This window comes from Phoenix dactylifera, chromosome 2 (genome assembly GCF_051530095.1).
Source record: "Phoenix dactylifera cultivar Ajwa chromosome 2, Ajwa_hap1_PhDact_Kaust_v1.1, whole genome shotgun sequence".
Lineage (NCBI taxonomy): Eukaryota > Viridiplantae > Streptophyta > Magnoliopsida > Arecales > Arecaceae > Phoenix > Phoenix dactylifera.
The window spans coordinates 46022000-46039136 of record NC_143191.1 but is presented as its reverse complement, the minus strand read 5'-3'; the positions used below and the strand labels follow the sequence as shown (position 1 = coordinate 46039136).

Genomic DNA, 17137 nt, shown 5'->3' with positions numbered 1-17137 from the left:
AGAGAGTGGAAGCCTCAAGGCAAGCGTGGGAGTCAACGACGATCATCATCTGGAGCCTTGGTCGGAGAGTTCCTGTTGGTTAGGTTGTTCAGGACTTTAGAACCAAGGGGAAGCTAGACTATGATTTGAAAACTTTTCCAATGGTAGAAGATCATCGTGCCTTCTGGTTTAGGAATGAGGAGGACCAAAACTTGGCTCTGGCCGGTGGCTAGGCAATTGTTGGTGAGGGAGCTGTGGCTACCAGACTTTGCTCCTGGCAAGGATATGGTATAGAAAGTTGTAGTTTGGATCTAACTTTCTTGCCTCCCTTTGGAGTATTAGGAGAAAGAGTCGATCCTTGACATCGCAGCGGCGGTCGACCAGCCCCTAGCCTTGGACGACTTCATGGACCAGTGTGGAAGCTAGGCTATGCCAAAGTAAAGCTGGAGATCAACACCCTCGATACACTTAAGTTGGAGGTCCTTATCAAGGGAAGATCGCAAATCTTTTGGCAAGAGTTTGTGTATAAAAATATTATGGCCTTCTGCTGCTAGTGTGGTTGAATAGGCCACAAAGATGATGATTGTAGTTTTTCTCTCTCTCATGCCAGCATTGGCAGACAGTGGGTCAAGGAAGGATATTCCGACCCAGATGGTGGTGGAGGCCGACCGGGAGACCTCGACTTAGGTGAAGGAGGAACAGTCCGGCGCGGAGCAATGATGTTTGGCCCCTGGCTCACCAGTTCTAGAATTTGGCAGCCTAGGGTTTCCAAGATTGAGGTGCAACTAAGGAAGACGGCTAAGTCCTCCCCCGAATCGGCCTTTGGATCGGGTTCTTCCCAGTCAAGCACAAGTTCACCTTGAAACTGGCCGAGCTTGCCGGGATCACCGCTGGATTCGGATGGTTGGCAAAAGCCATCCAAGGTGGCACGCCGACGATCACCGGAGAAGGTCTACATCGTTGTCGACTCGGTACAAACTGGTGAAGGGGGCGAGTCAACTGGTTACTATCCCAGAGTCAAACCTCGAGCCACGGTGTGATGCAGGTACGACCCAAGGAGGAGGTCTAATGGGCTGGAGTCTGATGCGCATACGATGGAGGAGGGATCCAGTTCCAACATAAACAAGGCCGGAGCCCATCATTCAAGCACAAGAGTGCCTGGTTGGAGGAGGGCAGGCCGCCTCAACCATTACCAAGCTTCTCTCCAAGGGGTTCTGGACCCAGACTAGTGGTGGGGGATCGCGAGTCTCACCGATGTGAGTCCACGTCTCTGACTCCATCAGCCAGCCACGGAGGTGTTGTGGCCTTTGGAGGAGGGGCGGAATCAGGCCAGGAGGCTACAACCAATGGGAAGTTGCTCCGGCTTGAGAGCTCTACCCTATCGCCGATGGCTATACGAGTTGGATCAGAGCACTCTGAGAAGGCACGGAAGGTGGCTTGGTGGCGGCAATCAGTGGTGTGAATGGTCGAAGCGGCAAGGGGCGTCTTCTGATCCTAGGTCATGCAGGTAGCTGGGACGGGTGCGGTCGCTAGGAGGGAAGTGGTGGCAGAGCCGGCACTCAGGTTGAGGGGGACGACATGGGCCCGTCGGAGGGTGACCATGGAGCTGTTGTCCGCAGACTGAAGATGGCCTTGTTGGGCTCAGACCTAGGGAGGAGCCAAAGGAGAGCGAGGCTATGGACTAGCTGCTGACGGATGCTGGTGGAGAGAATGACAGCATACAGGTGCCAGGAGGGCCCTCCCCATTCGGCGGAATGAAGCTTCTACTGTAGAATTGTAGTGGGGCTGGAAACCTTTTTTTTTCTTTGCCTCCTTTCAGAAGGTTGGTGCAACTTCATGATCCAAATTTGTGTCTTCTGTGAAACTTATTTTTTAGGCAGAGTCAGGTATCTTTTCCCCATCTCATGGGGGTTTTATGCTATAGAATCTCGGGGCTTGTTGGGGGGGCAATATAGTGGCTTGGAGGCTAGGTTTTGAGAACTTTGATATATTCCACAAATGTGACTGGTAAATTATTATAGTGATTTATGAAGGTAATGGCCCTTTTGGATTTTGTCTGTAGTGTATGCCAGTACCAACTATAAGGAGCATCGAGATCTGTAAAGCGAGGTGGCTAGTCTGATTCAGCAAGGCATTTTCGCTATGGTGGTAGGTGATTTTAACTGCATTGATGATTCTCAGAAAAAATGAGGAGGCAAGGCTTTCTCTAGTACAATAGAGGTCAAGGAGTTTCAAAACTTTATTGTAGCTAATGGCCTTCTAGACCTCGGCTTCATAGGGTCGAGATTCAATTGGTGCAATAGCCGTCTGAGCCAGGCAAGAGTCTGAGAGAGGATTGATAGAGCCTTTACTACAACTAGGTGGATATAGCTCTTTCTAGACTACCATGTGTGCCATTTTTTCCATATTGCCTCGGATCACTACCCCATTTTGGTTAGTATTGTTTCTTCCATCCCGTATCGCTGCCCATTTCGCTTCGAGAAGATTTGGCTCTCTTACTTGCAGTCTTAGACATTGTGTGGGGGGCTTGGTGCACGATGGTGCGAGGTGACGCTATGTATTATGTCACCTGCAAGTTAGTTTTGACCAAATGTCGTTTGCGGAAGTGGAATAAAGAGGTAAGCAACATCTATAGGAGATTGAAAGAGGTAGAAGCCACTATAGCCAACCTCCATTCCAAAGAGGAGCAGAGTGGGGGCTTGCCTATGGAGGAGCTGACGAAGCTTAGGGTGAAGTTAGCTATGCATCATTGCCTCTTGCACCAACAGAAGATCCTATGGCAGCAAAAATTTTGGGTGCAGTGGATCGTGGAGGGGGATCGAAATACCAGATTCTTCCACTAGTCGATAATCATTAGGAGACAGAGGAACATGATTTGGAGCCTCAGGGATAGCAATGGTCAGATGACGAACGACACTGAAGCCATCAGTAGGGAGCTTATGCAGTTCTTCAAGCTGAGGTGGTCGGCCCAACTTGAAAGTAGCATGCCTTTTTATGGCCCCACACTGATGGAGAGAGTATCGGAAGCTGAGAACGACACTCTTACTAGCCCGATCACAACCAGGGAAGTCCAGGATGTTATTTGGTCCTTAGCAGAAGATAAGGCACCAGTGTCAAATAACTTTCCTCCTATTTTCTTTAGGAGATATTAGGTCATTATTCAGTATGAGGTGATTGCAGCCATTCAGTAATATTTTGGGAAGGCCTCGATGCCCAGTGCTTGGAAGAGGACCTTCATCACAATAATTCCGAAGAGATAGGATACTACAGAGCCAGGACATTATAGACTGATTAGTCTATGCACTACTCTCTATAAGGCCACAACAAAAATCTTGGTGTCCAGATTGAGGGAAATCTTGCTCTGACTCATTAGTTCTGAGCAGAGGTCCTTTGTTGGGGGCAGCAGTAACCCAACAATGTCCTCTTTGCTCAGAAATTTATGTATGATCTCCAGTGGGCCCAGTGTCGTAGGAGCTTGATGGCTGTCAAGTTTGACATGGAGGAGATCTATGACCGTATGAGTTGGCGCTTCTTGACATACTTCTTGAAGAGCTTTGGTTTTCACGAGGTATGGATCAGATGGGTAATGGGATGTGCTCATGCCCCATCTTTTGCCATCCTTGTGAATGACACACCCATGCCGTTCTTCGATTCTATCGTCAGGCTGATAATGTTACCCACTTTCTCTCTATCTTTTCATTATTTGCGTTGATGCCTTATTCTGCGGTCCAATGCCATTATGCCCAAGGTCCTGTTGAGAAATTGGAGCAGATATTCAAAAACTTTATTTGAGGTAGATAGGAGGGCAGAGGTGGAGTGCATTTAGTGGCTTGTGAGGTTGTTTGTCAACGTCTACATGGTGAGGGATTGAGTATTCATTCTTTGCTTGATATGGTGATTTGTAATAACCCAACATCTTATCCAAAAAGGCTAGACAAAAAGTATTTTTTTTGGATTTCTTTATAAGTACTCAAATTTTTTTTTGTGAATAATAAATATGTGACTAAATATACCTGTGCACATGTTCTCAAACTTCAAAAGGGCATCAAAAGACAACCTCCTAGCAGCCAAAGTTATTTTTAAGGCAAACATAAGTAATTTAGAAATTTATCACTTTTTTATTGTCAACTAAATATATTAAAATATTTTTTTAGGCATTCTTTTTTAAAAATCTATTTTTTAAAAATTATATTTTTAATAAAGAAAATACTTTTTGAACCAAAAAAGACCTAGACGGAGAAGAGTGCATGGTTTAGGAAATTGGAGCCCGTATTCTCTACGGTGGCGTCCAGTCTCTTTGATCTCCGGGAGCTGTCCCTTCACATGTACTATCTTTTGAAGGTCCCTGGCTCCCTGCATGTTGTTATTTTAATAAAGTAACGGGTTGTACCCATCCAGATTAAGAAAAAAGAAAATTTTTAGGGACGTTCATATTTATATTTATGGCGTCTGGCCCTTATTGAATTTTATAGCCGTTAGATTTCAAAGCATCGGGACGGGAGACTGCTGCTACGGATTCTCCATGGATCGGCCAAATCGCACAATATATAATTGTGAATCTAATATATAATTGCATGACAACCATCTTAATTGTAAATGTTTTATGTAGGTCCTGCGTTTGCTAGAACTCATCCCACATCTTAACCCAGTTCCATGTGCTGGCTCTAATTCAAGCTACAGTAGTCGCAATATTCTAGAGGTTATCGAAAAGTTCTTGAATTATTCTTAATTTTTCTTTTGACCAGATGTTTCTCCAAATAATTCTTCTCCGAGGAATCGATCCAAAATTATTTAATTATTTTATAGTTATATGCGAATGTTACAGTTTATTTATGAATTATTTGTGACTAATTTGACAAATTTTTATGTAAGAAATGAATTATATTATATATCTATATCAATAGTGATATCTTTTACTATAATTTATTATTTTTGCCTCTCCTATATTTATTTGCGACTAAATAAACCTGTATGTACCTTAAAAGGTTCATAATTTTTAATTTTACCATCCTTTGAACTTCTGGCTATTTGTACTCTTTGTGATTTTTTGATGAATTTTCTATTTTTTTTGAGTTCGGAATATCATATCTAGCCTAATTATTCTTGGGCGTGGAATTTGCAGCCATGGTTAACCTAGTATTAGTCTCTAGCTCTAGTTTGAGCTCGCGATGTAGTCATATTACATTTAAACCCTGATATTATATAGCATTATATTAAGTCTGGCTTTTACGAGAGTCCACCCAACTCGACAAAGGGTTGCATTTTGAGCAGGAAAGAAGAATTCACTTTTTTTCGCACAAATCCACCGTTGGATCATGTAATAGCTGCTTTGAGAGCTGTGCAGATAGATTAACAAAAGTACTTGCAGAAGCCAAGCTAGATTACATACTGATCAAGTTGCCCAAAGCACACCAAGATGGGTTGACATAGGAAACTGCCAGCTTCGATCAAGCTCATAATATTAGAAGCCCCAGTACTGTCCTTTCTCCACTTTGTAACACATTTCTCCATGCCTACGAGTGCAGAGGAGTTGAGAACTGCGCTGTTGCTTAGGCTTTGCTCCTTATAGGAAAGAGGGTACCCGAGCACGACGAACTGAGCTTAAGCCTAGCTTGGCAACAACTATCTAAACTTGGGTCAGTTCACTTGAAAGAATACTGGAAAGTGTTGAAAAAGCAACTTCAGAAAGATGGTTAATTAATAAGGAGTTTAACTGAAAATATATCCAATAACGATATGTAATAACTTTTCAATAGATACATTGCCATGGGATCCTAAAGGTTTGTTAAATTTATAGGTCAAGGGGCCACCAAAACCATCTGACAAATGGAAGCATTAAATAAAAATGAAGATTTGTGAGGGTTCATGGAAGCAAGTTTTAGTTTTTAGGAGATTAGAAACTCAAAAGAAAAGATGTTTATGATTCCAAGTTCATAAGACAATTTTCTACCACCTGCTGCCCTTCAATTTGTATACATTTCAAACCTCTACATTCAGAAGGGCAAGAAAAACAAATAGAGGCAAAACTGTTAAGTTTGGTACTGCCAAGATAGTATTGGCTGTTCCACCGAAGCCATTCCATCGTATTACAGAGTTCCTCCACCCCTCCCCAAAAGACAACAAAAAATGACAATGTTGCTTTGCTGACAAATCAGTACAATATATATTTGAATTTGGTTCCTCAGAAGCAGCATGCTATCTGATGAAGAAACTTATTATGGCAGAGAAATATCCAGCTAGCTGAAGAGAAGAAATGGATATTATCTTTAATGTGACCTTGAGAGTTGGCATAATAGCAAGAATATTATTTCATGATCAACTTACCTGATCAAGAATCCCTTTTCCAGTATGACCCTCAACAACCAAGCCAGCTGTTAGACCAATCATTGCCCATGCTCCATTAATAGCTTCAGCTTGACGTCGTCTCTGAATTGAAACTATGTCATTACAAAGACTGAGAGGGGTGAAACAAGGAAGGTGCTGTAAAAGATACTAAGACTTCTAATGTCAACACAAGTTGGATATAAGAGTGAGTTAATCAGAGAATAATCAAAGGACTGGGAGGAATGTGGAATTCTGTTAATTCATTTAACATAATATTGATATTCATGAATTTACTGTTACTCGATTTATCAGCTTGTGATGCAAATTGTAAGTGGTTATCATGTCCAGCATTTTGAACCCGGGACTTACAACATCAGATCACTGGATGGATGTTATGAAAATAACTACCAATCTGCATCATAATAAGACAAAAGACTTCATTTGAGATCTCTCTCATAACTTCAACACTACAAGAATACTTTTATCAATGCCAAGCGTCCTTCTTAGTCCTATATCTTATAGAGTGTACAGCAAGCCTGCTCTTAGGATCTTAGGGTTCAAAGCCTTCCTCAGAGTGGCTAATGTCACTCATCATCAAGGAAGTGGTTTAAGTTTCACCTACGGGCAAACAAATTGAGTTACTCCAACATGGGATTCGAGTAACAGAGTTGGTCCTGATTGGAGCAGTGGACTCGAGCTATTTATCCCCCATTCTTTTGCTGGCCTACATATATGTTGAATCACAATTATAACAATCAAATCCATTAGTTCATTCTCTCAGATTCCTCTCTTTTTTATGTCCTTTATATTAATCACTCAACAATATTAAGTCCTCTTACTTGAGACATGAAAAAAGAGCCTGCATTCCTCCAATTGGTCTAAACCAAGCTCAATCACGTGAGGAATATCAACATGAGCAAACACTATCTATAATCTTCTAAGACACCATTATAAAGAGAGAACATTTTACTCACTTTATGTTTTTCCTTAGCCTGAATCTCTTGCATCTGTTTGGCAGCTAATCGCTTGGCCTCTAAAGGATCAACCATCATAACCTCATTACTTGAGCTTCCCTTTCTTTGAGGTGCCTGTGTCATTCAAGGATAATATGGTGGCTTTAGGTAAGCAAAACATTTAGATAAAGATTGCATTTTCTACATCAACAAGATAGCAGAACTATATGGAAACAAATTATAGTCACACATCCTCTCTAAACAGGCAGAAGAATTTTGTTATTACTAAATTGAGATCAAGTGTCATTTCTTATAATTTTGGCAATAAGTTCAAGGAAGTATGACTGAATTAAACAAGCATTGTTACATCTTCAAAAATTAATTGCAAAGTGACTGCCATTCAAAAATTAATAAAGAAGTAATTAAGTCCAAATTTACACAGCTTGGAATTGTACCTCTACATAGCTCATTACCACTGTAAATCACCACAACTGCAGGTGAGCTTGGACGAGCCCACATTATTTCTGATTTATTTTAGGAAACTAGACTGAAATTCAAGTCATCTCAATCTGAATTAGTAACAAGAAGGGCTCACGGTGGAATTTACAGGCCTTCGTGTGGTCATGCCCAATCTCAGTCCCAAAAGCTTGGTTGGGAGTGCGTGAGATACACAATGGACTGCCTGTCATTCCCATTCTAACAGTCCCAAAAGCCTGGTTGGGAGTGCATGAGCTGCACCATGGACTGCCTAGGCCCATCCCATCTACATTAAATATGAGTATATTATTTCTATGAGAAAACAACCGGTGTCTCATATAGAAAGGAGAACTTGCTAGATGTCCTTACACATACAAAATGTTTTACCTTTATTATGAAATTTAGGAGAAATTAGTGAGAACAGTGAGAGTGTGATAGGAAAAGCATAACATATAATATAACAATGTCAAAAAGGCAATATGCCATCGTATACTAATCATCCACATTGCTCCGGCCAAAACATACATCCAGCTTGGTTTTCTAATTTTTAAATTTTATTTTTTGAGGAATAGGAAAAGGAGGAGCCGGGCTAAAGTCACAGAGAAGCCAGGATTGCACCCAGGTCACTGGTATCCAGCACCCAGCAAACTATAGCAACTCAACCAGCTGACACTCTCATCCAGCTTGATTATATAATCAAACATAAAATAGCATTGAGCATAGGATCTACACCTACATCCAATCTGTAAACATGATAGATTGTAGCTAAACCCAACATAGAGGAATAGAAACTTTTATTCTTGAACTACACATTAAAATATGCTGGGATATTGTACATCACCACTTGAAGCTTTTTACCAAGTAGCAGTTCAGAGCACATGCAACTTTCTGGAAATGTTGAGTTCAGCTTGTAAGCTTCCACTGCACCTGGACTCCAAACTAGGCGTGCCTACTTTGGTTTAACAGAAATGTTTGAGTTGAGCTTATGGATGTCATCATAACATCAAATTTTGACTCATTTTCGTAATTATGGTCTCATTGAACCAATTTTAAGTTACTATACAGTAAAGCTGCAGCAAATCTGGAAATACATGGAAATTCATGATAATTGGAATATAATAAATTTATTTTTATTGATTAAATTTGAGGATTTTGATAGTTGTTTCAATGCTAAACTCTAAGAAAAGAATCAAATATTGGGAGTGGGAGTGGCAATGATAAGACAATGTGAAACTGAGAATGAATGAGTTCAATACTCCTAGCAAAGAGAGAGACGGAGGACGTGGATAAGGGCATAATTTCATGAATGGATCCCAGCACTATATTAAAAAAAAATCTAAGGTAGATGTTACTATGGTCCCAATACGAATTAGGAACCAAGAAAAAAATCAGGACGTAGAAAGCTTGCAGCGATAAAATTGTATCATTCCAAAACTTCCGGGATCTAGGTCTTGATCATGCACTTGATTAAACATACATGCAAGTTGAAAACATCAATATGATCCCCCCCTCATTATTTCGCTAGTTATGCCCAGCAATGCAAAAGTACATGCCCATTATATACTCAACATCACTAACATCCAAAGTGGCTCCGCTACCCTGGTATATCTCTTCAATATCTCTTCTATTTCAATATCATTACTTGTCCAAAGGTGGGTCAAGATTTTCATCTTAGATATCTTACAACAATAGGGATATTAAAAACAAGGATGGTGCAACAGAGGCTCCACAAATATCAGGATACGCCTCACATGGAACCAATTAGAAATGATTTTTATCAATTTTCTGGGTCTCACCATCTAGTAATCAATGCAACATCCTACCAATTTCCTAAACCAACTCCACGTTGACCTTCAATTATTATGCACATGCGGAAGTGTGGTAAAACTCTTGTCCTGCTTCTCATTCTGAAATATGCATATTACACATTGAAATGTCAAGCATCAAATCAATCTTAAATAATGGTTGAAAATATTGAACAATATATGAGAAAGAAGTATTAAGCATTATTCAAACTGATTAAAAACAGAATGTGGTTTGAAATAAACAAAAATGACTGAAACAAGAATGTGTCAAATTTAACGCGTAAGTATGAAGATCTACTGAAACATATACAGAATATTATATTATGTAAATTTTCCAACTGGTAGGTTTCTAGGATTTCATAGAACTAAGGAAACACCAGTTTAGACAAGCTTCATAACTTATATCCTTGAAGTAAAACTTATTTGCACCTAGATTAATAATAGCTCAGGCAACATGCACTCTCACTAAGAAGTAATCTGTTTACTTTGTGATTTCTTCAGCACATACCTATTAAATCTTGAGTATATTCAAACCAAAAAATATCAGCATTACATGTAAGCTGGAAGCATACATTTACATTTGCAAAAACCAGGACCGCCTGCCTATCACTTCTCTGAAGAATAGTATTATCCAGATGCCTGTTTTGCAAGCTCCAACTAGCAGAGAAGAGAGAAATATTTCACATATCCATTTTTCCATCATGGAAACAATTAAATTCGTCAAAATATTGAAGCAGATTAAAATTTATAATGCAGACAGAAGCAGAGTATAATGAATATGAACAGGAATTGGCAACCTTTTGTGTCTTATGCAAAGGTGGTAGGTGTGGAAGGTAGATGTGTTGTCGAAATATAAATGAAAGAGAATTAGCAGTATTTTGTTTCATGTTGTAAGCGTGATGGTTAACACCAAACACCTTGATGGTCAAAAGTTCATCAGAATTAACTACTTTTATCTTCAAAATTATTCTTCGACTGAAGCTGGATAAGTATCCTTACAAAATTATGAAATACTTGACAACAAATAATGAGAACCTGAACAATTGTTGATCAAAGAGTCTATGGTAAAGCAACCACAATTAACTTGTCTAAAATAATACAAATTAAGAGTGAAGAATCATGAGTGAAGAAGTAGTTATCAGGTGGCAGATGGCCACAAGGAGGTTCGTTAAGGTTTCACAAAATCCCATGTTCTCTGCAAATGGAATTTAGATAATAAAAGTGAAATTGAGGGTTAATTTTTGTTAATAGTCATGTCCATGTTTTCCTTCCAGCTAATTAGTAGTTAGGGGCTATTCTGTGTTCCATTAGTTCTGACAGGGCACCCAGCTACATCGTTATCCAATAACAGCTCTAACAGAAGCCCAGATTCATAAAATTGATCTCTGCTATTTGTCAAGCAGAAACAAAGTTGGTGAGAAAGATAAAAATTGCCACTCCTCCTTGCTTCCTTATATTGAACATGTAGAAATTCAATATTCTTAAATTCAGATAACTGTATCATTATGGTTACCTATGCAAAGGAATAATCTATCTTCCTTGGATACTGTTAATAACCCCAGTCTCAAGTGTTAAGGTGTAGGACTTGAGAGGACTTCTAAATATAATTTTTATATGCAGGAAGGCACATAAACACATCTTATTGAGTGCCTTCTGAATTTCACATGGGTTGATACATTACTTACAAATACTCTAACAATGCAAGCCAAGGATCAAGAGGGACGTAACATATGAAGCCTCGACAAATAATTAAGTCCAAACATGATGCAGATAACCTACAAAGAGAACATGCTGTAAGAGGCAATTGAACCATCAAAGTACAGATCCAAATGATTAATTGGTCTGGCAGGATTCATGCAGCAAAAGAATTAGAGAAGGTGTTGTTTTAGGACCGCTTATGGGTCTTTCAGATCCTAGAAAATCAATAGAAGTGTTCCAGAAATGCCAACATGACTGCCACTAACCAGTGACATAAAACCACATCTAGCTAGCTGAATCTAGGAAACAACTAAATCAGACGGTAGACGAAGGGGGGAATTGTTGAGTGATAGAAACCATATCGAGGTGATGTGGGTCAGTATATCATGAAATGAAGCAGTAGGACTTGGCAGAGATTGAGAGTTTTCAGGTAGTGAGAATCCTTGAATGAAAGAAATCAAACATGTACGAAATATGACGGTAGCAATGAAACTTGGCATAAAGCATGACACAAAATCAAACAGCCAGGGCTCCTTGAAACAAACAGTTAATGGGCACCCAAAATAATGTACGATCTCATCAAAGATTGGGAGAAAAAGACTCCATGCATAACCAAGAATCCTTTTTGCCAAGAAATAAAACGGGCACATGGCAGAATGTAAAACCTAAAAAAGGATGTAAAACTTTCCATCTATATCCAAGATTTCTACCTCCGAAAGCAGTATTAGGGCTCATGAAGCTGCCCAGATGAGTGCGACTAGAGAAAGATCACATATTCTTAATTTACCGAAAGAGAATATATATATGAAAAAAGAAACGAAAGATCTCATCTTGGCAAGCATATTGCTATTCAATCATAGTTACATGATCAACAACCTTAGAATTAAGGGTCATCGACATGGAATTCTTCTTCCAAGAAAGTACTTCGGCTAACGGAGCCGTCCAAGGGAGTCTGCCCCAAGAAAAATCTCATCTCGGCGATCATACTGTCGTTAGGTCCCATATTTATGATCAAAACTTCAGGAAAAATTGCAAGAAAAAGGAAGCAAATGGGGAGAGGTTGGTTGGCCCGTTGGTACCTGAAGCTTGTTCGGGGAGAAGACAAGAGGGGTTTAATGGGGAGGATGGAGGAGGAGGCGGCGGCGGAGGAGACCGGTGGGCAAGCAGACGGCCAGAATGACGACGAGGAAGCCATCATCATCTCCTAACCTCTGTCATTGGGTGTTCGCTTAATTGCCAACGACAACGGATTGGTTTTTATTAAAAAAAAAATCTTGTACTACTTCCTTCTGTATCTACCATACCTTATCCATATTGTCTCGCTGAGGAGATTTGCTGCTTTCTATAAACAGCAAACATGATGAGGACTCTTTTACAAAAAATAAAAAGCCATAATGAGGGCTTAGTAGTTGGGGCTGGAAAGTATTTGACCAAAGTGCGAAATATAATTAACCTCTTTGCTAAGGCCAAAGTCGGTAATGTAAATCAAGAGATGCCTTTAATAAATCACAGGATGTTGGACTTTAAGTAAACTTACTATTCATATGGATCGACCCAATGATGGAATATAATATATTATATATAAATATAATATATTATACATATGAATAGAAACACTGTGAAGGAATGACGAGCATTTTTTAATATAAAATGACGTTGAGTGATGGATCAAGATACGATCCATTTATGATCTTAGTTACAATGATGCCAAGCGCAGCATTACCGGTGCCCAAAGCAGTAAAGATGAAGATTTTGATCTATTTTTATGAAGATCTATACGGACGCGTATTTAGTCCAACGCCAGTTATTCGCTAAATAGATCTTGAGTATTTATATAGGATCAAAAAATCCAAATAATACTTTTCGACTATTCTTTTTAGATGAAGTCCTGAATTGTTACAAATAGTATCAGAGCGGATCCGGTCCATAATCTATGTAAACTAGGAGACACTACACTAAAGATTTATTAGAGCTGACCATAGACCGATCATGGTGCTTATGATTAGATTTAAATGGATTTGAACTCTTAGCTTGACGAGGGCGTCAGAACTTAAATAGAGGAAGTATGTGAGGACCCGTGTGGGCGTGTGTTTAGTCCCACATCGATTATTTGTTGGATAGATCTTGGGTATTTATACAGGATCAAGGAACCCAAATAATACTTTTCGGCTAGCCATTTTGGGTGAGATCCTGAGTTATTTCAAATGATGTCAGAGCGGACCCGGCCCATAACCTATATGAACTAGGGTACACTGCAGCATGAATCTATTTGGGCGGACCGCGGGCCGATCGTGGTATTTATGATTAGATTTGAATAGATTTGAATCCTTAGCTCGACGAGGATGTCGGGGCTTGAATGAGGGGGAGTATGTGAGGATCCGTGCGAACATGTGTTTAGCCCCACGTCGGTTATTCGCTGGGTAGATCTTACGTACTTACACAGAATCAAGAAACCTAAATAATATCTTTCGGCTAGCCTTTTTGGGCGAGGTCCTGAGTTGTTACAAGTGTAGTCCTGACTATAAAATTTGGGTTATGTGGTCGAGAAAATTTAAATGTTAGATTTAGATGCTCTGTACTCGCTTCTTTTTGTTTAGCAAATGATATTGGATAAATTTTTTTTTATCATGCTATATGAAGTGTTATTGTAGGCTTCGTGTTATTGTGGGCAATTTCCTACGGTAGCACGGCCATGTCATGCTCTTGGATCTGGGCGTGACAATTTTTTATTTAACATGTGTAGCAAACACTAAATTGGATGCCTGTAAAGTGCAGAAAGGAAAGGAATAAAAGCTAGATCAAATCTATTTATAGCAACTGCAATGTTACAAAAACAAATTTCATTCTGCTTGCACAAAAGTTGCATTGGAAATTGTTGAAATCACCATTTATCCTAAAAGCTTAAGCTGATAGGATGAGGTAGATTTATTTATATATTTTTATATTTTCTTATACTCCTTTCTCATATGTGGGCCGGACTTTTCTTTTAATGAGTGAGCCCAACATGTGAAATTTTTAATAATAGGGTTAAAAAATGCAGAATATCATGTTGAAACCGCCCCTTGTTCTAAAAGCTTAAGCTGATAGAATGAGGTAGATTTATTTATATATTTTTATATTTTCTTGCATAAATCAATCTTTGATCTTCTTGAAGCACCGGCAGTTCTATTCTTTTTCTCCTCTCCAGATCATGCCTTGGTCTCTATTTCATCAAACTTCGCTTGTGGCGAGCACCACATAACCTTTTGGCTCTGCAACTTCTACGTGCTCCCCATGGCTCTGCATGCATTCGTTGTAAAACACAGTGTAAACCACATAGGAAAAGAGCTTCACTAAACAAATCAAACATGTCATCCCGATCCATACAAACAGCCAAACTACACCCCTGTTCTTGGTGGCACGCCCTGTGAAGAGCAATACTGCTGCATCAATGACTCCAACAAGTGATATCAACATCATAAAAAGAATCCCTTGAAGCTTTCTACCACTGATGAGCCTTTCAGCCTTTGCAACTGCCTGCATTCCTTTGCAATCAACCTCTATTACCGATATCACAAGGCCTAACATCCATATATTGGCTAAACAGATATAGAATATGTTGGGATTAATGGGCACAAAACTCACTGTATCCGGCTTACCAATTAACAATTGGACTCATTCAGGCATTCCATCAAACACATCACAGGCATGAAAAGATAAGCACAAAGACACCAAATTTATGTGGTTCGGCAGCAAGTGCCTACATCCACGGAGAGGAGGAGCAATCCACTATGTCAATCTTCCCAATAGGGTACAAACATAGATACATAAGAGCCCAAAATATGGACTGACAAATGATCACAATAGGAGGCAAGATAAAACCAAATATAAAGCAAGAAACAACCTGATCGGATCACCCTTCTGCAGCCACAATGATAGATCAAAAGTGTAGTATGCAAATCAACCTTTCTACGGCTCCAATGGTAGATCAAATGAGTATCAAAAACATACCTTCCCTTGTTGCATTTACTGTAAACAGCAAAGAAGAAAGAGGCTCACGGAAACAGGAAAGTCACAGGAAGAAGCCACGGTTGAAGAAGGGAAGAAGGAAGAAAGCCTCCAGCGAGTGAAGACAAAGGGGAACCCAAGTCGGATGTTGCCAGGAGACCGAGAGCGCACGGGAGGATGAAGAAGATGGGTGCGGCGGCTGAAATCCCTTTCACCCTAAAACAAAACAAAACCCTTCATCCCACGGGAAAAGAGGTAACATGTACCTTTTATATAATGAAATGTCATTTTGCAAATAGGTCCCTCTCAAAGCCACTATTTGGAGCAAAGTCCAAAATAGTCAACAATCCTCCTTCTTGCGACAAATTATGTACCTATCATCAAATATGGATTGATAAAATAATCTCCTCCTCACCACAAGCCCGGAAGGGCATTAACAAGTGCTCACACCAATCAAGTTCAGAAAAGTCCTGAACTTAACTGCTGTGATTGGTTTAGTGAACATATCAGCCGTATTATGAGCAGTGTAGATTTTCTGAATCCGGACATCACCATTCTCCACTAAATCTCTGATGAAGTGATACCTGACATCTATATGCTTAGTGCGTTCGTGATACATCTGATCTCTGGCAAGATGCAAAGCACTTTGACTGTCACAATTAATATCCAAACGGTCCTGCTCGAGACCCAAATTCTGTACTAGTCCTCTTAACCAAATAGCTTCCTTTGCTGCCTCTGTCAACGCCATATACTCTGCTTCTGTAGTAGACAAAGCAACTGTAGGCTGCAAAGTAGCCTTCCAACTGACTGCACAACCAGAGAGAGTAAATACATATCCGGTTAACGACCTCCTCCTGTCCAAATCACTAGCATAATCTGAATCAGAAAATCCTGTAATAGTGCAATTACTCTGTGCGGAGAATACCAATCCCAAATTGGAAGTGCCTTTTAGATATCTAAGTATCCATTTCACAGCTGACCAGTGAGCCTTTCCAGGCTTATCCATGTATCTGCTTACTACGCTTACTGCCTGTGAAATATCAGGTCGAGTGCAGACCATTGCATACATGATGCTACCTACTGCACTTGCATATGGCACTCTGGACATATATCTCTCCTCATCCTCAGTCTGGGGACAGAGTGTGGCAGATAATTTGAAATGACTGGCAAAAGGAGTAGTGACTGGCTTGACTGTGGACATACCAAATCTATCCAAGACTTTCTTAATATATCCATGCTGAGTAAGAAAAAGTCTACCCAACTGCCTGTCACGACTGATCTCCATCCCAAGTATTTTCTTTGCCGGTCCAAGATCCTTCATCTCAAATGCAGTACTGAGCTCAGCTTTCAGATTTTGGATGATTGATATATCCTTGGCTGCTATCATCATATCATCCACATACAGTAATAAGTAACAAAAGGATCCATCTGAAAACCGCTGGTGATATACGCAACTGTCATATGGAGATCTGTTGTATCCATGGTCGACCATAAACTTATCAAATTTGCGATACCACTGTCTTGGAGACTGCTTGAGACCATATAATGATCTCTTGAGCAAACATACATGATCTTCCTTGTCTGGAACCTCAAAACCAGGTGGTTGTTGCATATAAATCTGTTCCTCTAAATCACCGTGAAGAAAAGCTGTTTTAACATCTAGCTGTTCCAGCTCTAAATTCTGAGAAACAACTAAGGCAAGCAACACACGAATAGAAGAGTGTTTAACTACAGGAGAAAATATTTTCTTATAGTCAATTCCCTCCCGTTGACAATAGCCCTTAGCTACTAACCTGGCCTTATATCTTAAATCCTGATGACTGGCTCCCTCTTTATTCTTGAAGATCCATTTGCAGCCTATTGCCTTTTTGCCCTCTGGTAATCTGACTAATTTTCAAGTCTGATTCTTCTCTA

The 17137-nt window shown here is 40.0% G+C and overlaps 1 protein-coding gene across 4 annotated transcripts; it reads right to left on the bottom strand.

Moving 5' to 3' along the window:
* Positions 1–4909: 4909 nt before the first annotated feature.
* LOC103699445 (uncharacterized) lies at positions 4910–12497 on the bottom strand. Of its 4 annotated transcripts, none has more exons than XR_015975701.2 (5): positions 12316–12497; positions 10111–10195; positions 7278–7391; positions 6304–6416; positions 4910–5605 (listed from the first exon to the last, which is right to left on the bottom strand). XR_015975701.2 is itself a non-coding variant. In XM_088716651.2 (5 exons), exons 1-5 carry the CDS (start codon positions 12435–12437, stop codon positions 5543–5545), a joined length of 486 nt encoding a protein of 161 aa, XP_088572777.2. In that variant the 5' UTR covers positions 12438–12497; the 3' UTR covers positions 4914–5542. The 4 variants fall into 4 exon arrangements, 2 of the variants coding, with proteins under 2 accessions (XP_088572777.2, XP_008779688.4); XM_088716651.2 differs by having other exon boundaries at positions 4914–5605; positions 6304–6405; XR_003384142.4 differs by lacking the exon at positions 4910–5605 and adding an exon at positions 5856–6219 and having other exon boundaries at positions 12316–12495.
* Between the last annotated feature and the right edge of the window lie 4640 nt (positions 12498–17137).

Coding starts and splice junctions, on each gene's coding strand:
- LOC103699445 (XM_088716651.2), bottom strand. CDS start 12,437: ATGATGATGGCTTCCTCGTCGTCATTCTGGCCGTCTGCTTGCCCACCG. Junction 10,196..12,315: donor TCTCCCCGAACAAGCTTCAG/GTACCAACGGGC, acceptor CTTCTCTGCTAG/TTGGAGCTTGCAAAACAGGC. Junction 6,406..7,277: donor AGGCTAAGGAAAAACATAAA/GTGAGTAAAATG, acceptor GTTTCAATTCAG/AGACGACGTCAAGCTGAAGC.